Source organism: Ambystoma mexicanum, chromosome 4q, assembly GCF_040938575.1.
Source record: "Ambystoma mexicanum isolate Mex_15411 chromosome 4q, UKY_AmexF1_1, whole genome shotgun sequence".
Taxonomy (NCBI): domain Eukaryota; kingdom Metazoa; phylum Chordata; class Amphibia; order Caudata; family Ambystomatidae; genus Ambystoma; species Ambystoma mexicanum.
The window spans coordinates 100,888,152-100,909,575 of record NC_090928.1 but is presented as its reverse complement, the minus strand read 5'-3'; the positions used below and the strand labels follow the sequence as shown (position 1 = coordinate 100,909,575).

The 21,424-nt window shown below is 45.3% G+C and overlaps 1 protein-coding gene across 1 annotated transcript in view; it reads left to right on the top strand.

The window, feature by feature from the left end:
- The window catches only part of SEC23B (SEC23 homolog B, COPII coat complex component), a 474,773-nt gene that overhangs the window by 103,907 nt on the left and 349,442 nt on the right, over positions 1-21,424 (top strand). Inside the window, exon 7 of the mRNA XM_069607535.1 lies at positions 14,865-15,009. Within this exon, the coding sequence (XP_069463636.1) occupies positions 14,865-15,009 (145 nt within the window). The remainder of the gene's footprint in view (positions 1-14,864; positions 15,010-21,424) is intronic.

Here is a 21,424-nt window from a genome sequence, read left to right as displayed (position 1 = left end):
TTCAGTTCTTTCGTTCCAGTGGCCGACTATGCTTTCCAGTCCACGAGACTTGCCTTTTAAACAGTTCTCTCCCTTTCATTCCAGCCTAGCTGTCACTCACCCAGCAGGGTGGCTGTCCTTGCCGGACAGTCAGCCAGCCAATCACGCCAGAGTGCATTTGGGTCTCCTAGGAGTCTAAGCACAGGGAGTTTCGGGCACCTGCCTCACTTCCTGCCCACCCCAGACACTCAGACGCCAGAGGCGGTCTTCAGTCCTGAAGCCCGCCAAAGGCACACGAACAAAGGCACCAAACCTGTTTTGGCGCGCAGAGACAAACACTGAAGGACCTTTCCAAAAAGAAACGTCGAAAAAAGAAGACCGGGGCCTGTTTAAACAAAGGGGCTTAAGGCGCCATCTTGAAAAACATGGGTCCCGTGATTTTTAGCTACCGGTGTTCGCGGTTGCTAAAAAATCATGGTAGTTCGTTGTAAAACCGCTGCCACTAGCCTTTTCAATCGGAAAGGGTAGCATTTGACTGCTACATGAGTATTTAGACACAGGGGATACTATGTAACCTCTCCAGCACTCCATTGTAAGATGGTGTGTGCTGGTTCTAGGAATTTGGAAAGACTAGTAAAGTCAATTTCACTTTACATTCTCTGGGAAACAGTCATTTATCCCAGAGAAGGTATTTAAACCTTTGGGAAAGTCTAAAAGACATCCCTGCGTCACTGCACTGAGGGTGCTGTGTAACACAAATAAAAACATTACACTTATGGAGTTGTTTAAAACTCCATAACCAAAAGATATGAACACAGAAAACAAACAGAATGAAAAGGTTCAAAGCCCCAAAGTTTAGCAAAAGAGCTGGAGGGCTCTAAGGTAGAGAAGAATTAGCACTTTGTGAGAATTCTCCTTAGCACTCGATAGTGTGTAATTGGATTTATATATCCTATATCTTTTGGGCTTAGGCTTTGTTGCCCCTTTGTACTTCCCTTTTTAATTCTTATTTCTTGGGTGAACTACTATTCCCAAGAAGTAAAGTGGGATTCCCATCCCCCCCTTTACATTTATTTTTGTGAGCCAGCACACACCACGCCTTATGTGGAGTGCTGGGAGGGATACAATGTATCACTTTGATTACTTATCTGGTAACATTTCTGTTAATATTGCAAGTTAACTTGAATGGATGGTGGCAGTGGAACTATTGTATGAGTTAGTCATTATTACTAACATGTCAAATCAGCCGCGGTAATGCACAAGAGGGCCACCATTTTGCTAGAATGGTGGGTTCCTTTTTTTGTGACAGTTCTCATTTGCTTGTTGTTTCTGAGGTCTTCCGACGTTTTATGTGGGAAGGACCTTGGTTTGAAGTTTTGTCTTCAGCAAGAATCTTTTGTATTCCCTGCTGAGGCTCCAGAGTATCTGAGAATGCAGCAAGCGAGGGAGGAGTCCAAAATTCTGCAGCTCTTGGTCTTTCACCTTACCTGAAAGGAACCAGTTCTCACTGGGGCGCTGGCCTGTTCTGATTGTACAGCCAGACTGACCCTTTCTTTAAACTGCAGGGAGAGTTTGCAGATGTTGTGTTGCAGTTCCCGATAAATACTCAGATCCTGGAAGCTGCTGACAAGTCAACCACTGGAGCTGACTCCAACGAGGAAGATGAAGAAAAGATATCTGTACCAATTTCCAGCAAACAGAGAACCTGCTGTGTAGCTGGAGCCTGATGCAACCCTTCCTTCCAATCGACCTTGGGTCCCGAATGCAATGACTCCTACCGAGAGGCTGTTGAGATCCACTTGTCTTGAGAAGACCTGCAAAACGAGCTATCCCTCGACGTGCTGCGACCTTGCGGGGCTGCAAACTTGCCAATACCCTGGGACCTCGACCCTGAGTGCAGTGGATGGTCTTTCGAAGTCTGAATCCTGCTGAAACTTTCAACTCCTTCTGGACTTCCAGAGACACGATTCAAATCCCTGAAGTCTCCTCACCAGAGTGCAGGACCGAGAGAGTGAAGAGTATCGGACCAGCGATATTCGTTCTTCCTCTGGTTCCTGTTAAAAGGCGCCAAATGCACAGAGCCGTGAAAGTCTGAGAAGAATTCTTTGCTGGGACCCTCCTCTGGCAACTGATTTTGCAAGTTCCAATCCAGTCGTTTCTTTCGTCTCCAGATGAAGAATCCAGGGACTGGGTTCTGTACGGTTGCATCCTGAAGACATCCACATAGAAGCCCTTTTCTCCCAATGTACTTTGTGGGCTTGGGTAATACCAAGGTGTGAAACTTGTGAGGCTGAGTGGGTGATTCAAGTTTGCCCATACCATTCGCCCAGGTGTGAGGTGAGTCTCGTGAATTGGGAAAGGGACATTGGTGCACATTGGAGGCGACCTGCATAAGGAAATACCAGAAAGTGAAAAGCTAAAGCAAAGCAAACTGAAGATACAAATGACATTTCACATGTACCCAAGCACTCTTTGAATACCAATCCAATCGAAGGTAAGCAGTTTGAATCCTGATCTGAATTAAGTCCGTTTTTGGTGGAAACATTTGAATATTCAGGAACTGTGAACTTTGAGAGAACAAGCATTGGCAATATGACGGAACTGTGTGTTTTGAAATATAAGCATTGGCCAGAACCATATGAACTATACTACAGAAGTGTGTTTCAAGAGAAACCAGTATAGGCAAGAGCCACAAAATAGGGGAAAGATAAAGCATCTAAAGGATGTGAAATGAGCCTAAACTAAATATCGCAGTGAAGTTGAAACCGTGGCAATGTGCAGGTTAAGGAGAAACCAGTTAGGTGTGTCGGTTGCGTGACCTGTAACGGGTGGACCATGCTGTCCAACAACTGTGCCCCGACCGAGAACATCCATCAACGGAAAGCCAATTGAAATACCTGTAACAGAGCTTGCTGGTGATGTTGAAGGAAACCCAGTGTGAACTGGGATTGAGGATTGGATCTTTGTGAACATTTTTGAAAGACTTGAAGCCTTGGGGAAGGGAATCCCCTTTTGAACTTTTAAGAAATCTTGGAATCACCTTTTTGAAAGACTTTGTGAACTATCTTGAATCGTGGGGAAGGGAGATCCTTTCCAACCCAGAGCTGGAAGACGCTTAGAACTGTTTGAATACTTATGATTTTGAAGCTGATATCCCTTCAAAGTGTATACAACTAGATGCGAGGGCAAGTGTAGGTTTTGACATAGACATTTACTTTGAACATCCTAACCTAGACTGTCCTTGGAATCCTTGTTGGAAGCCCCTCCTGTCGACTGCTGCTGCCAGTTTTGCTTGAGTGTCCATTTCTTCAGTCACCAGACCAAGCATCCATGAACTGGGTCCTATGCTGCTGCTTCAGGAAGACGACCATCTCCAAGCTTTTTTTCTTAACTGAGGTACTGTGTTGGCTTGGGTTATACCTCAAGTCTTGTGTCGATCCTGTGTGGCTGAGTGAGTGATTTGTGTTTGGGAGTTTGACCCTACCATTCACCCAGGCCTAACACTGTAACACCTATAAGGGAGCCTTCTGTGAACACTTTCAACTAACTCTGAAGTTAATACTTAATTATCTTATGAGAGATCCTCTGGAACGCTTGACTTTCCTGCAACTGAACCCTATGATCACCTGTCTAAAACTGGCTCCTAGACCACTAGGGCCCCTCTTCTGCCTCTGAGAAAACTCATGCTATAAACTAGGGAAGGACTTTGATGATAAGGATTCTGTCTGGATATTATATCAAGGGTAAAAGTACTTATTTAGATGAGTTAGTGTAACTGTAAAAATTGTTGGTGCAAGCCACTACTATTTAAGACGTCACATGTAAAAGGATGAGTTGCTGTACTTACTTTGAATAGAGTCCCACATTCTAAAATGTAATCAGTGGGTGGAGCGGATGGGAAGGGTGGAGCGGATGGGACGTGTGGAGCGCGTGGAACGGACGGAGTGAATTGAAGGGACCAAGCAAATGTCTTGGATTGTGCGGATGTCACAGACGGCACGGATGTCACAGGTGTTATGGATGGTGCAGATGCTGCGGATGTCGCGGATCTGGCAGATGGTTGGTGCAGACGGTGGGGACGCTACGGCGGATGGGACATATCTGTATCTCCTATATATTCTATGTACCTGAATCCCATGTTTACCCCTATCCATCCTGTCGCTTTATATACGTATGCCGTTATGTATGCCCCCGCTGTCATGCTCACGTGCCTGGTCTCAGGCGCTTTACTGATAACCACCATAACGCACTACTACGCTTACTCTCTCCTATACACCATCATTCAACTAGAACATGGCTATACCATGATCATTCGGCCTAGCTGTTCACAAAAGAACATGACCCCATGAACACCTAATCACCCTAATAAAACACGGCTAGCTGAGCACATTCCGGCTAGCTTAGGCGTTCCTCAGGCCTAACGCAGCCAGAACTCAGTCTGGGTGTCCACCCTCCAGACTGAACACATCTAACTGATTTCCTCAGCACCACACCTACAGCTAAGAAGCAGCTATCATGCAACAACCACACCAGCTGCACACATATCCGGTGCGCCCACGCACCATACAACACTCCCTCTCTCTACTGACTTGAACTGCGGTTCCCAAGGGCATTCAACCTACCAGCGCCTTGGTCATACCATTGATATATAAGGCGCTTTATAAATGCCAAGCAACATAACATAACAAGTATCAATACTGTTTTAGTATTCTGAATGAAAGTAAAAGCTTACCAATAGGGGTTACCTACCTTGATTGTGTTCTTCTTCAAGTTTACCATGGGGTTTTGCCTGATCTGCTTTATACAGACCTAAAATAGTCTTGAAGTTAATACGTGTTTTACAAGTTGCTTGACGTCCCTCATACAAGTATATGGTTGCTTATTTACCGTGAATAGCTGCTGCTCTTCTAAACTTGTGCTTTCCATGAATTGCTTTAGTGCTATTCTAGAATAGCTTCCTAAGGTTCTTACCCTAGAAACTGTATTATATACTGTGTAATTATACTGAAAAGTATACTGGGTACAACTAGCTAGTAGGTAGCGGATCGTTATGCACAAATCGGTCAATGACCTACCTTGAAATACATTGCGTCTTTCTTAAACTGTAATTGGATTTTGCTTTCCCTGAATTGGTAAGTGCATTCTAAAATATTTGATGTGTTCATACTTCTCATTGAGTAGCTGAAGGCCCTCCAGAAAGTATATGCTTTGTTTTACTAGCTCTGAACTATGTTCTAAAAAGTAATGTTGAAAGGTGTATACTTGTAACAGGGTTTGTCTATTAAGTTATTTCTACTACTGAGTTTCACTGCATGACCGCTACGGTCAACTATTCTTGAATTAATGATTGTATTCTAAACCTATATCCAACTTGGTTTTACTCCCCAATAATAGCTGCCTGTCATTCTGAATGTGTTATAGGTTTGGCTCACCTTGACTGCTAATTGTATTCTCAATGAGGTTATACTTGATTTGTATCCCCTAAGTAACGAGTTGGTGTTTATAATTGTGTTTATATGATATGTTACAGTATTTATGTTAGGTAAGATTTTAAATTTAGGGCTAAATCTTCCTCACTTGCGAGAACCCCAGAACTTTTTGCTTTACTGATGGATTATGTTTCCCTATACCCCAGTGGGAACCTTTTTTCCACACTCACATAATCTTTTACCCTTTTTATGGGTGTCATTCTTAAGACTCTCCATAGTGCCCTTTTTAATGTTATCCTCTTTCACACCTTGTGGTATATACCTTTTTATTGTTACAGGGTTGCCCTTTGGGCTCCTTTTTATTTCTACTTTCTCTGGCTATGTTAGGCAAGAATTGGTGCAGGCACACGGTGTGAGGCTACACAAGACTTATCTGCTTGGTATTAGGTAACCCACCTTTTGGTATATGTTTGTACAACACAAGTTGGTAGTGTGACTGATCAGTTAATACAAGTAACCAAGTAACACTTGCACTGATGGATTCAGTTATAAATATATATTTATTTACACATAAGATTTAGTTAAGCATTCTATTAAAAAGGCAATTGTTTGTAACTGTCAAGCTAACTTTGGAATCACTTTACCAAGTCAATAAAGTTGGTGAATAGTCTTTGGGGATGCTAATACATTTTTCCTACACCCAGAAGTGACTTCAGTAACAAGGATATTATTGCATGCATCTTAAACACCAATATACTTTTTAGATTCTTGGTTTCAGGAAGGAAGGGTTAAGGAAATAGAAAGGTTAGAACATACTTTCTTATAACACGAAGACAGTTTGAATCCTTTAACGAAATCTAGGTAAGCCTTTCCCAGCAGCAACAGGGTTCAACAAATTACAACCTATGACGGGACATGCAATGGCAAAGTCAATAAATTAGAAGGGTGCCTTTTAAGGAGCCAGGACAGCCAAAGTCAATTGGACACAGTCGAAAGTTCTGATGCACTTCTTGGATAAAAGCCTTACACAAAGTCAGATAGTTCAAGAAAATCAATGAAGCGACATACGCTGTTAAACCTGTGCAAGGGGAATTGAAATCAACTCGGAAAAGGTAAGCCAGTGCACTTCTGAAGTGAGAAAGCACTACTTATGCCAATAAGGCAAGTACGCCAAGCCCACTCAGTACCTCTGGTTTGAAGAAAATGTTCAAGCTGGATTTTGTCTTGCTGCTGCCAAGCAGACCCTTGTTCCTGTGCCTCAGTCTGGCGGGCTCCTGCGGCAGTACTTTGGAAAGGACTTTGTCAGCTACGAATCGTCTTCGATTCAGCGGCTCTTTGTGGTTGCAGCGCCTCGCAAGCAGCACTGATGCAGAACAAATATCTCTAGTTGGACTTTCCTTGCTCCCTCGTTCCTGGACTCTGGTGAGGGGACTCTGGATCTGGATTTCCTGTTTCTGGAGTGTCCTTAGGAGGCTGCTGGAACTTTTGGCTGGTTTCGTTCAGTGGAAGACGTTGCTCTCGGTAATGGACACTCGACCCCTGGCATTGGGCTTCTGCAGCACTGGAGAGGCACAGCAAGTCGGGGGTTGCGCCAAAGTGGAGTTCGCCCCAGGGCTAGTTGGTCCCACCAGTCCAAAGGGAGAAGTCCTTCCGTCCAGAGCTGCTCTGTCAATATGAAAAAGGTCAGCATAGCAGCATGGCTTCACCAGGCACTTTGAGGTCCTGGAGGTTGCAGCAGGCTTCTCTTCACGATTTCTTCTTCAGATGTTTCTTCCAGTGGTCGACTCTGCCTGTAGTTCCAAGAACCTCGCCTTTTCAGCTTGTTCTCATTCATTGATAGCCTGTCAATCACCCAGCAGGCTGGCTGTCCTTCAAGGAAAGCCAGCCAGCCAATCAGGACTGGTTTCTATCAGGCACACCTAGAGACAAAGGACAGGGTAGTTTAGCGACCCTCCCTCACTTCCTGTCCCCCCAGACACACTGGAGCCAGGGGCGGGCTTCAGGGCTGAAGCCCGCCAAAGGCAAAACGCACAAAGGGCTCAAACCTACCTCTGCGTACAGAGTAAAAGCCAAAGAAGACCTCCCAAACAGAAAATGGTGAAAAAATAAGAGGGCCATTTTGACAAAATGGTCACCCATGGGTGCTGTACTGCCGCTAAGGGTTTAGTCTGCAGTAAAAATGCACACTGGTCGTAAAAAGTAAACCACTGCCACCAGCCATTTAAAGTAGTGAGGGTAACAAAAAATTGTACATGAGAAAGTAGGATAAGGGGCTACTAGTTGTTAGGGAGAATTCTCCTTTCTGTGCTAATTCCCTTCAATCTTAGAGACCCCAGCTCTCTTGCTGGACTTTAGGACTTTTTAATGTTAACCATGGAGTGAGTGAGCCCTCTTTCTCGCTCACTCATGTATTTTGATCTCATTTGGATTATGTGTTTCCTTTGTTTTTGGACTCTGACAAACTCCATAGGCATCTACTTTTTGTATGGTGACACACTGCAACTCGAGTGCAGTGTCACAGAGAAATCCTTTAGATTTCACATAAGGTTTAACTACCTTTTCTTGGGTGAACTACAGTTCCCAAGAATAGTAAAGTGAAAGACTTTACTTACTTTTTTCCTATGTTGATCCAGCCCACCCCATTTTATGTGGAGTGCTGGGGGGGGTTACTTAGTAGCCCCTTTTCCTACTTACTCATGTACATTTTTGATGTTACCCTCACTACTTTAAATGGCTGGTGGCAGTGGTTTAATTTTCCTACCATTGGGATTTTCTACCGCAGGCTGAATCCTCTGCTGCAGTATAGCACCCATGTGTGACCATTGTGTCAAAATGGCCCCAGTCTTCTTTTTTCACCATTTCTTGTTTGTGAGGTCTTTCTTGGGTTTCCTAAACAGGTTTAAGCTCTTTGTTAGTTTTGCCTTTTGGCGGGCTTTAGTACTGAAACCCGCCTCTGGCTCAAGTGTGTCTGGCAGGGCAGGAAGGAGTTGACCTCTGGAACGAACATCCGATGAAGGATTTGTTAAGAGAAGCTTGCTGCATTCTTCTGGACCATTGAACTGCCTGTGAAGCCCTGCTGCTGTGCTGAAACTACTTTTCCTAATTGGCAAGGGAAGCTCCGGAAGGGACAACTTCTTCCCTTGGGTTAGCGGGACCAACTAACCCTGAGACGAACTTTGCTGGAAGACCTTCCCCAACTGGCTGTACTTCTTTGATGCTGCTGGAACAGAGTGCCAGGGGTCAAGAAATCTGTAGTCTAGTGCACTGTCTAGAAGCAGCCAAAGGCTCCAGGAAGGTCCTGAGCACCCTCCAGAAGCAGGACCACCCAAGCTCGATTCACCTTACCAGAGTGCTGGACTCAAGAAGTGAAGGAAGCCCAACCGGTGTCCAAGATCCACGGTGGTGCTGTTTACCATGCGCTGAAACCACGAAGTGCCGCTGAATTGTTAAGAACCAGTAGCTGCCGCTGCCGACCTAACTGCTGTGCAGGAGTCCTCCTGAAGTCCTCCCTCTTGTCACTACGACTGAGGCCCAGAAACTCAGGATCTGCAACACTGCAACCAAGACAGAAGCCAGCTGGATCCTCTAACCTAAGATTCTGTTCTGACTAAGGGGTACTTACCACTCTGCCTTGTAGGAGCCATAACCAATACGCCATGTTGGCCTTCTGGTTGTTTCAATGCTTGACCAGAGGCTGACTAACTTTCAGGTTTTCTGATGCTTCTGTCATCAGTTCCATCCTCCTCCTGACACCTAGCACATAGTCAGTGACTTTCACTGGCTCTAGGGGAGGAATACTCTCCAACCCTTTTTTAATCTGGGCCAAAGCGCCTCTGGCTGGATGACCATAGAGAAGTTCAAAGGAGCTAAAACCCACCTCAGCTTGAAGGACTTCTCTATAGGCAAAGAAGGCATGGCAGTAGAAGGTCACACTTTCTTCTAAGGGGTTCCTCTATAGCACCTATTGTGCTCTTCATAGTACAGTTAAACCTCTCCACCAACCCATAGTTGGGGGATTGTAGGCTGTTGAGGACTTGTATGTCAGTCCACAGTCTTCCACATGGTCTGCATGTAGTGGGACATAAAGTTTGATCCCCTGTCGGAGATGACTTCCTTAGGAAACCCCACCCAGGTAAAAATACCAAGGAGAGCCTTTGTCACTGCGTTGAGCAGTAACAGTTCTCAAAGGTATTGCCTCAGGATATCTGGTAGCATGGTCTACCACAACCAATATAAAACATTTGCCTGAGGAAGTTGGAGGGTCAGTGGACCAACCATGTCAATCGCCACCCTATCTAAAGGTACTCCCACCACAGGGAGGAGTACTAAATGTGCCACATTCTTGGACCCACTCTTGCCATAAGTCTGGCAATTGTGGCATCTCCTACAGAACGTATCTACATCTGCACCCATCTTGGGCTAGTAGTAGTACAGAGATAGCCTCTTTGGTCCTCTTGAAACTCAAGTGGCCAGCCAGAGGGAACGCATGTGCCACCTGTAGGAACTTTGGCCTCACCTCATGAGGTACTACCAGCCTCCTGTAGTGCCCTGGGGTAGATTCAGTAGGTTCACTGTAGAGGAGTTCATACTCCCAGTAGAGCCTATGCTTCCCTGGCTCTTGCCCTTCAGCTAGAAAGCTGTCTATTGTTGCAGACCTTCTATAGAGGGAAACTCTTATTCGTCCTCTGCTGAAGTCTGCCCTAGAGGGTACACCTTTTGCAAGTAAAGTCTGCAGCGCAGGAAAGTCTCTACAATCTAGATCTCCAATGTAGGCAATGATTTTATCCACCTCTGTGTGTCACCAGTAGCAGCTTCCTCTGAAGTTGTTTGTTCCTCCCACCCGGCATCAGCGGTGGAATGGGTCACAGGGGTGACCTGGGGCTATCCACTCTACAATGTCCTTGTTTTGTGAACAGGTTTTGTTTTCAGACCTTTCTTTTTTACCAGAGACCCTGGATTTCTCCTTAGTCTCTCTTCTTCTCTTAGAAGTTGAAGGGTGGCCTTCCTGTTGACTGGAGGTATTGGATATCTCCTTAACCTCAGAGCCTCTTAAGCTTGCCTCTCTGTCCAATCTTGTTTGCTCTTGTTTCTTTTTGCTGGGAGGCCTGGGGGTACTGGACACTACTCCAGGAGCTTTCAAGTCATTCCCCAACAGGACTCTCCCAGGCACTTCATTCTGTACACTAACGGGGATCCTAACAGTCCTGTTATTGCACTGGATGAGAGCTGGCAAAAATAGGAACCATTTGGATAGGGCCTCTAGCAAGTTTAGTGGGACCTTTTGGGTGCCTTAGCTACATCCTCCGGTTTTAAGAATCTTTCATCAACCACTGTTATGTTTGACTCAGTGTCCCTAATGGCAGGAGTCTCCTGACCATCTACAAGAACGCTGTCCTTATAATACTCTTTGGTGTTGTCTGGAATGGTGTTCTTATTCCAACCAAAATGTTATTTATCAGCTCATTTTATAAACACATATAGCTAAAATGTACTTGCACGAATTATGCGTCACATTTCCTGCAGTTCTTGAACTACAACTTCTATAACCAGAAACTCCCCCCACCCCCATACCCACCAGTCTCGCAGTCATTTCGTACAATTGTGTTGTGCCTGCTTACGCTCCTTCCTCTTCCTCCAAGAATCCCAGTGCCTGTAGTCTCTTCGGGATGTATAGATGAATCGTGACCCTGACTGCATCTTGTACAAAAGGAGTCCACACTTTATTGAATGCCTTCAGTGTCCCTCGTATCGTCGCTGTCATTATTTCCATGTCTATAATGTCCCAGATTGCATAGTACCACTGTATGATGGATGGTGGCTCCTTCTGATTCCACTGCCTCGTTATGCATCTTTTCTCGGTCATCATTCGATTAGCCCACAATCGTCCAGCTTTTCAACTCTACTCTTTGTTGATGGTCACCCATGGTACCTAGAAGTACCTCCGCCCCCTCGAATTGCCTTTTTCTATTTCCAGTATCTCCCGTACCTTGGAATTTACTTCCTGCCAGAAGTGTTTCAATCGCTGTCAACCACACCATATGTGCATCATAGTTCCCTTTTCCCCACATCCCCTCCAGCACTGTTCTGACCTTGTGGGGATCATTTTATGTAGTTTCTCTGGCGTGTAGTGCCAGTGATGAATGATCTTGTATTGTAGCTCTTGTTGTTCCGAGGTTTGAGGTTTGCTAGCTCCTCATTACCCTGTCCCATTCTTTGTCACTGATAGTCTTCCCTTTTATCTTTTGCCACTTATCCCTCACTTCCTTTCCTTCTTCATTCTCCCTTTTCATTAAAATTTTATATATTGCTGAGATCCATCCCCTGTCTGTGAACAGTATCAATTTTTGCCACTCTGTGTGCTCCCTCGAGGCCCCTTCCATCATTATGGGGGTCCCTGCCCAATGCCGTAGCTGCCGATATGCAAACGTATCCTTTTTCCGTAGCCCCAGCTCTCTCACAATTTACAAACTCCTGAAACTGTTACCCTTCATAAAGATCGGCAATCACCCTTACACCCCCCTTCTATCCACTTCTTGAACCTTCTGTATTGTTTCCCCCGTGGGAAGGCAGGGTTCCCAAATACAGGTGTGTGTGTGGGGACGGCCACTGCGACAGTTGGAGCCTTCCGTTCATCTTTTCCCAGATCTTCAGGGTGTTGCGCATGATCGGATTTCTGAGCAGTCCCACCGGCCGGTCCCCTTTCTTCAGTCCCATCACCTTGCATAGGTGTTCTCCCGCCACCGCCTGCTCCATGCCCACCAAGTGCTTCCGGGTCTCTGCCCTACCCCACTCTGCCAGCACCCTCAGTTGGGCCGCCTGATAATAAGTGATTATGCTTGGGCACATCACTCCCCCCTGTACCTTACTCCTAAATAGCGTTTTTCTCCCTATCCTCTGCTTCTTCCCGCCCCATATAAAGTTCATGATGCATTATTGGATATCTTTCATCAGTTTCCCTGGGACTGATAGGAGGATCGCCTGGAACAGGTACAATAGTCTAGGTAGCATGTACATCTTAATCACTGCTATCCTTCCAAGATATGTATAGCCGCCTTCACCTTGCCAGATCCGACTTCAGTTGGTTAAGCAGCAGTTGATAGTTGGCCCCACTATCTGTTTGACTGCGGTTAAATTCACCCATAGGTATCTGACCGGTCCCGTTGCCCATCTAAAAGGGTTACTTTTCCCCCAGTTGACTCTTTTCCGGTTCCTCTAAGGACCGGTTTAGGATTTCCGATTTTCCTTGGTTAACTTTAAAGCCAGACACCTCCGAGTATGACCTTATCCCTCCCATTATTGCCGGCAGTGATTTCCCCGGCTCTGTAATCATTAGGATTACGTCGTCCGCGAAGAGCCCTATTTTGTGTTGTCTCCCGGCCCAACTAACCCTCGGATCTCCTCATTCCCCCATATCCGGTGCGCGAAGGGCTCCATCACGCAAGCGAAAAGGAGTGGGGACAGTGGGCACCCCTGCTTTGTTTGCCCCCTTATTGAGAATGGGTTGGTTAGTCGCCCGCTGACTTTTACGCTAGCTTGCGGATGCTGGTAATTCACCTGTATCATCTTCAGAAATGTCGGCCCCATTCCCACCTTCTGCATTGTTTGTTCCATGAAGGCCCAATCGATCCTGTCGAATGCCTTCTCAGCGTCCAACATCATCAGGCAGGTGGGACTGGTACCCCCTCTCCCCGCTTTGTCTATTACATGTAGAACCCTCCTTACGGTTTTACGTATTACGCCCATGTATGAAAACTGTTTGATCCTGCTCAACCAGTCCCGGTAGTATCCCTTCCAACCTTGCTGCTAACACCCTCATATATATCTTGGCATCCACGTTAATGAATGCTATGGGTCGATACGAGGAACATACGTGGGGGGTTCTTCCCTGCCTTGGTGATTTGGTTAATATGCATCATATTCATGGATTCGGTTACTTCCGGCAGTTCTTGTGGTGAGGCGACCCGGTCACTGGTTTCTCTTTATTGGTGACAGAATAAAGTGACTTCAGTGGATCTGGCAACAGCTCTTGTGCAGACGGACACCCGGCAGAGGATCTTCTCGGTTCTGGCTTGTTGGATCCTTTTTCAGGCTCTGTTGGAGGACGGTTGTTGCAGTGGGTGACTCTTCTCGGTCCTCATCTAGGGTGAGGTGATTTTTGGGAGCTGGAACCGGTCACACAAGACGATGCACAGCGATGTAGCCGAGGCCCCAGAGTATTAGAAAATTGCAGACTGTGGAGGTCTTAGCTCTTCAAGAGATGGCGTAAAATGCAGTTCATTTTGGGACTGGTTAGGCACTCCTGTCCAAGGGAGGAAGTCCTATTTGGATCTTCTGTGTCGCTTAGAATTTGAGGTCGAGATAGTAGCGGTTACTCAGCAGGTGCTGGCGGTAGCTGAAAGTTGCTGGTGTCCTTCGCTCTTCTTTGGATTCTTCTGTTCCAGTGGTCGACTCTGGGTTTCCGCTCGAGGACCACAGTATTTATGCAGGAAATCTGGCGGAGTCCACCAATCCTATCACATACACAATTCAAACTTGAGGGATGGCTGTCCAATGGGGAACAGCAGACTCCCAGTCTGAACTGATTTCTCTCAAGCACAATGCAGGACAAATGACTTCCTGTCGTGCAAGTCACACAAATTGTCCTTGCAGGCTTTCCAAGGGAAGCTTGTCAAAGACAAAGGGACACAAGGACCCTCCCCCACCTAGCAGGGTAGAAGAAGCCATAAGGAAGGACCGGCCATCTTGTTAAGGTATTTAAAAAAGTACATCCACCCTTTTGGGCAAATGGTGTCCCTTGTGTCCCCTACCGCAGCTGCAAAGACAACTTGCGATGAAAGTTCATAAAAATGTGTGTAAAAGGTACACTGCCACCGGCCTGAAGAGAGGGACCTGTCATAGTAATCAAAAACGTTAATGGAGAAAAAAGGGGTGCATTGGCTCCCCTTGTCACTCCACAGAAGGTGGGATGTGCTGATCTCGCAAAATAAAACACAGGTAGGAGGCAAAGTATTCCACTGGCCTTGTAGCTTTAAGAGTTTGCCAAGTAAAGTAAAAATAATCCCGGGTAAACTCTTGGAGCCTCCAGCAACACTGCACAGAAAGTGCTGTGTGCTGCTTTCATAAATTGTAGATGCCTTCAAAATTGGAGGAAAGCATGACTCCACAAAGAAATAGCAAAAAGGGTTAGAAAGGGGTTCCATGGCCAGTGCAGAGTAAAAGACTAAGTGATTGTGGAAAAAGGTTCCCACTCAGGAGAATCAGTCAAAATATCCATAGTCAAGGAAAATGTGATGGGGGACTCACAGGTGGAGACAACTTCGCACTAAGATTTTTGATAGTCTTTCTTTGCTTCAATGTCTTGTTTGGTTAGAACCTTCATTCATATCATGTTTTCTCTAATTTGGAGATGGAGCTTTACAGGTTTATTTAACCGTGATCTATTTGTTTATATTGTAGGTTTTTGCAGCCTGTTCATAAGATTGACATGAATCTGACTGATCTTCTTGGGGAGTTGCAACGGGATCCCTGGCCAGTTACACAGGGAAAAAGGCCGTTGAGATCTACCGGGGTATCTTTATCGATTGCTGTTGGCTTGCTGGAGGTAAGATTACATGAATATGGTCAATCGCAGTTTTTGGTCCAAGTGGTTTTCATCAGAAACTTAACCACATGCACCCATTTCAGTCTTCTTGGGAGGACATTTCGTCACAAATCTTCATTTGGGTTTACAAAGAAATTAAACCAAATGTTATTGTAAGTTGTCAAGATTGTATGTCCTGCTTGGGTAACTTTACAAGTAGTGGTGGCTACTCCGCTGATGGAAGCTTCTTTGTTACTCTTGTGATGGGCTTTTTCTTGCCATAGCATTAAGATAGCTCTAAAACAACATTCTAGCTTCCAAGAAAGATTGAACTCTTGTCATATGTACACCTATCCATATCCTGACCTTTCATTGCATTTTTAAGGTTTCCGTTTGCCAACCCTGTTTATTTTCTAATATTGCTGTTGATTTGGAATTCTTGTTGAATGTGTCCTTGCCGACTCGTTCAACATGAAAAAGGAAGGGCACTTTTTTCCCCCCAAAGCCTCCCTTGATGTCTGTTTGATTGCTGTCTATGCCAAGCCTGTCTAACCCAATTTTCCACCTTCCTTTTGGGGGGGGGGGGGGCTGGGACCTTGATGTGTGGTCGAACGGACCATAACACACATGCTGGTGCAACTGCTGGTGTTGTCCTTCCAAGACTGTTGGTCTCTTTGCATGTTTGAGAAGTTGATTAAGTGACATGAATCTGGACTTCCTTATATATTCTAGGTCCAGAAATTTGTAAAGCTAATTGCCCTAAGCCTTAGTTTTGGGTTGAGCATTTCATAGCTATTGGAATATGTTCAGCACCTCTAGCTTTACCTTTTCCGGTCCACCTAGATCTCTCTGTTATAATGCTTAGATGGGCTAATGCTAATTTCTTCTTAAAATGAAACCACCCACAATCCTTACAGAGTAAGATGCATTGCATGTGGTGCCAAAGTGACTTGTACATTATAAAGCAAAAGAGGATGCAACAAAATGCGGGGCTGCACTTTTGGGACATGGATGGTAACAGAAAAATGTAATGCTTTCCTACAATCTAAGACTGTTCCAAGGTATCCACCCATTGTTCTCGTGAAAAACCTGTCTTTTTCACAATACAAGCAAAATGAGCCCTTTTTATGGGTACCTAGGGTGGCATTCCTGCCATGCTATTTCCTGTGCCACATTTGTCTCATATTATTTACACCATTGGGGCTCTTTTGCTGCACTGATGTTTTTTTGTGAAGTGGGGACCCTATTCTACAAGCCTGGCCTCAATTGTTCTAACCTACTTCACTTTCCCTCCCTGTTGGGCAGAATTTTCAGTTCTTGTGCCAATTCCCCTCAAACTGAGAGACCCCCAGCACTTTTGCTGGACTTCTGAGATTTTTTTCTTTACTCTCCCGAGTGAGTGGGACTTCTTATCACTCACTCATTCTTTTTGTTCTGAGATGGGGCCCCTATTTTTTCTGCTACTGTATTTGTTGGGCAAGATTGTATGCAGTACCCTTTGGGTGCACTACAACAACCCTGACCTCCTGGCAATAGGAACCCAACCTTTGGTATAAATCTGTACTACACAGCTTGGTAGCGTGTTGAGCAGCCAGGCTTCTCTCACGAGGGGTCAGTGTGAGCTGTAGGGGAGTTACAAAGAGATTCACAGTGACAAGTATTCAAATAAACTCTTCCACACAAGGTTTCTTGATTAAACAATTATTAATTTATTTAACAGTCAGTTAGAGTAAGCCTTCTTCAGAAGGGAGCAATGTAAAGCAACACACAAATACACTTCAATAAATACACACTCTTAGTTTTCTAAATCAGTAGATACCCTTTTGGAATGGCCCACAGACACTTCCTACACCCTCAGGTGACTTCAATAGTTAGGGTGCTTGGGACATTAATATATCACTGTTGCAGTTAGAATATTCTTGAGAAGAGTGTCGAAGAAAAGAGGTTTCAGAAATAAATAAGTATTCACACAATTCTTCGTAAGCAGGTAAGTACTTTCAAAATAACCCCCCAATCCAAAGTCAGTTAACCCTTTCCTGGAAAGAAGTCAAAACACATAAGCAAGCGAGAGAAGAGTCATTCAGGGAGCCAGGCAAGCCAATGTTAAGTTAGCAAAAGTCAAGGTGAGCAGAAGCACTTCTTGCAGGTAAGAAGAACTTTTTTCACAGTGTTTAAAAGGTCTTTGTAGAATAGAAGAAATCGAAGTAGGGCCACAAGCTGATTAGGCTTGTGAGGTAAAGAAGCGAATAGCAACTCTACAGATGCAACCAAGACAAGTCTCCAACGAGGACAAGTACGGTTCTCTTAGACTGTACAGTACCTTTAGGTTGAAGAAAAAGTGCAGCGGATGGCTTCTGTTCCTGTGCAGCTCTGCAGATCCTGGTGTTCCTGGGCCTCAGTTGTGGGGACAAGAGGGAGGACATCTGATGACTCCTGCAATGCAATGTGACGGTCACCGACTGCAAAATAAGGTAATTCAGCAAGTCTCTAGTTTGCGTGTTCAAAATAAACAAGCTCCCAGTCAATGCCTCTGATCTGTTTCACTCCAGACGACATGTCGTGTCCTTGTCACCATAAACAGGAGTGAAGTTTCTGGCAACGCTTTCTCGATCTGTCCCTCGGCGGAAAGTCTTGCAATCTTCTCTGGAAATTCTGATGATGATTAGAAAGTTCAACCTGCTTTACAATACCATGCAGGAGCATGCTCATCTGTGTAGAGTTCGCTGGGTCTCTGAAAGTGAGGACGTCCCCACAAGTTCTGGAAAGTCCTCAAACAGGCGGAAAAACGCATTGCTTGCTAGTCTATCTTCTGGTGACAGGGACATTTGTCTTGTCCTTGTTGAGTTCTGGAAGCAAAAGGAACTGCTCGGCAATCACGGTGAGCAGCTTCTGTGATTTCGATGAGCTTGAAGAGCAACCTGAATTATGATTCCGTTCAGGATTATACTCCAACGCTCTGCGTTTGCTGGATCTCGAAGAAATGACAAGACGTCAGTATGTCTCCCAACAAGATCTGGACAGTCTTCAATTAAGCGAATGAATAGCACGCCTGCAAGCCTATTCGTTGCTTCTTCTGCTTGGGACAATTGTTTTGTCCTCACTATACTCCGGGAGTAAAAGGAACGGCTCGGCAATCACGATGAGCAGCATCCTTATATTTATTTTCGTTTTCAGGGTCTTGAAGAAATTCTATAATATTCGTGAGCCTTCCCACCAGCGACGGGTATGACCTCAGTACTAACTCAAAGTAAATCAACATGTCCTGAGTGACGTCACTACTGCGTGACACCATAAGTGAGTCCAAATAAGGCTTCTGTATGAAAAGAGTCTGCATATTGTATTTTCTTCCAATTAGTGTGTCCTTGATCAAAATTTGGCATATCCTTTTCTCATCAAGGCTTCAGTGTGCCTCAGTCCAAAGTTCAAAGTCAACAGATTATGTTGTGGCTTATATGTACAATTTTATTCTTCACCCTGCAACTAGGATGCACAGAGTGTCTGTGTTTTATGTCCTTTGTCCCCTTTTTTGCTCAGCGGAAATGTCCAACATGAAGCCACAACTTTGCACAAAAGTTCTTTGCCTTTGCTTGGCTGGTTATGCGTCCTTCTACCTTGTCATGGATCTCGTCTGCACATGCTGTGGTTCTTCCCCATCGTCTGTAGTCTCTACGCGTTGGGGTGCAGGCAGAGGGACTTCTCCGTTGTATGGCTTGATGTCACCCAGGAATATCCAAGCTCTTCTCCCCTGTAGTTTGACTGCAGAGGGAGTGACATCTTCCACTCTGAATGGTCCGTTGAACCTTGGCTCGTCCCACTTTTGTCTCATGTGGTTTGTCACCAGGACCGTGTACCCAGAGAACAGTTTTGGAACATGTAAACCCTGAATTTGGTCTGTTGAAGTATCTCCTTCTGTGTTCTGTGCTGCCCTGCACCCTTTTTGTCGTCGCTGCAGCTGTCCTGAAATTACAGTAAGACAAGATGTCGTGCAATTCAAGTAATTTTGCATCTCTGATCCTAAAACTTCCCCTGTCGGTTGAGCATCACGCCTAGCTCTGTCTCGGGTGTCAGTGGTGTGTGCATCCTTCTGCCTGTCACAATATCATGCGGCGTAAGATGCTGGCCAGAACCAGGCTGGTTTCTGAGTGCATACAGTGCCAGTGGAAGGCAGTGCAGCCATCCCTTCTTTAGAGTAAGCTTCAACTTGGCTATCCTTTCCTTTAACAAGCCGTTGAGCTTCCCGCATATCCCATTCCTTTGTGGATGATACGCCGAAGAAAACTTGTGCTTTATACCAAGCAACACGCTGATGTGTTGAAAGACTGCATTAACAAAGTGAGGCCCATTGTCTGACCTCATGACCTCGCATATTCCCCACCTCTTACCAGCAATTTGGCCGCACAGATAGTCTGGGTGTGTACATGGACCTGCTTCTATCCATCTAGAGAATGGACACACCACAGCAATTAGATACCTGTACCCGTTACACACTTGAATCATATCGACATGCAAGTGCTGACAAGGTCTGTTGGGTCTTGGGATGATGCCTCTAAATACTCGTAGTGTGTGCCCAGCCGGTTACTGTTTGCAGATTATACAGTTCACCATAAAGAATGCAACGTGCTCCAAGTTCGTTATAAACCAGTCTTCAGCAATCACCGCTGCTAGATTCTCCTTTGTCATGTGTGCTGGATAATGCAACTGTTCCAATGCTATTTTAAATAGGGCTATAGGCATCACTGGTTTAACAGTGCTGTCTTGTCGCCACAAGCTCTCGCAGGGGTTTAAAGAACACCCTTGCCGCTTCCAAAGATTTGTTTTCTTCCTGTGGTGCCTCCCCTTGGAGTTCCATTAGCTGGGTTTGCCCCATGTTACTATAACTTTCAGGTTCACTTCGTGCAACAATCATTCTCTCATGCAAATCAGTTATTTCCACATTCATTATTATTTCGTCCTTTGTCGCCACAAGCTTTGGCTTCCGTGTCTGCAGCTTGATTCCCACATGAGATAAACTGTCCCTTTCGTGTGGGCGGCACACTTCATGACCGCTATGCCCACAGGGAGTTGTAGTGCCTTAATGAGTCTATCCAATAAGGCTGCGTGCTGCACTGGCATGCTGTCCGCTCGGAGGTAGCCCCTCCTTTTCCAGTGTGCTAGGCCTGCGTGCACTGTTGATGTCACATAGGCATAGTCAATGTACACCGTCACTTCCTGGTCTGCGTGCTTCTCGATAGCGCGGATCAATGCCAATCATTTCTGTAGCTTGCGCTAAATAATGAGATGGTAATCGCGCACTAATGAGTACTGGATATCTTTGCCCGTCATTTTGATCGATTCTCGAAGAACCATCAACGAAGACAATTTCTCCTTCTGCCAATGCATTTTCTTTCACTCTGGGAATCTCATCATAGAATTCTTCATAGTTCGCGCAGTCATGGATTGGCTCTCCGTCAGTGACTGGCTCTTCTATAAATATAGCTGGGTTCACTATCTTACATCAAATTATCTTGATCAATGGATTTGATATAATCACTTCATAAGCAGAAGCCCTCTGAGATGTCAGTGTGCCCTTTGGTTTCTCTAGAATGGTAAATAATGCGTGCCCGATGAACGTCATTGAGCATCCCATCACAATGGTTGTAGCCTTCTCTATAGCGAATGCTGCCGCAGCTAAACTTTGTTCGCACAGGAAGGGACCCCTCATCACTGGGTCTAGATGCCCACTGTAGTATACCAGGGGCTTGTACCCCAACGTGGTTCTCTGTGTGAGTACTGCCGTCATTACACTGCCATTAGTGTGTGAAAACGGGTAGAATTCCTCGGCATAATTGGGAATTCCTAAAACTGGTGCCGTGCAAATGGCCTTTTTGAGTTCAACAAACCCTTCTTACATGGTTTTGGTCCATTAAATGTTTTCTTTCAACACCTGTGCTTTCTTTAGGGCCTGTAACAAGGGCTTGGTATAGGAGCTGTAGTCAAAGACCCATGCCCTGACATAATTGCATAATCCTAGAAAACTGCATCTGTTTTATCGTGTGTGGCTTGGCTGTGTTTAATATGGCCTCAGCGCTTTCAGGGGTAACCCTTTTCCCCTCATGTGAGATTAGCTGGCCTAAGTACAGCACTTCTTGCTGACAATATTGTAACTTCTTTGTCAGCTTTATATCCTTTCTCAGCCAATATAGTCAGTAGCTGAATAGAAAGTCTGCACGTTTCCTCTGTCGTGCTGTAAATTAAGATGTCGTCCACATATTGCAAGACAACACTTTCTAATGCGATATTGCTTAAGTCCATCTGTAGGACTCGCTTGAAAATCGAAAGAGACACGCAGTACCCCTGAGCTAACCTTTTGCTTTTCAGACGCATTTGCCTGAAAGTGAATGACGTCAAATCTGGTGAGTCTTTGTGCAATGGGATTGAGAAAAATGCATTTTTCAAG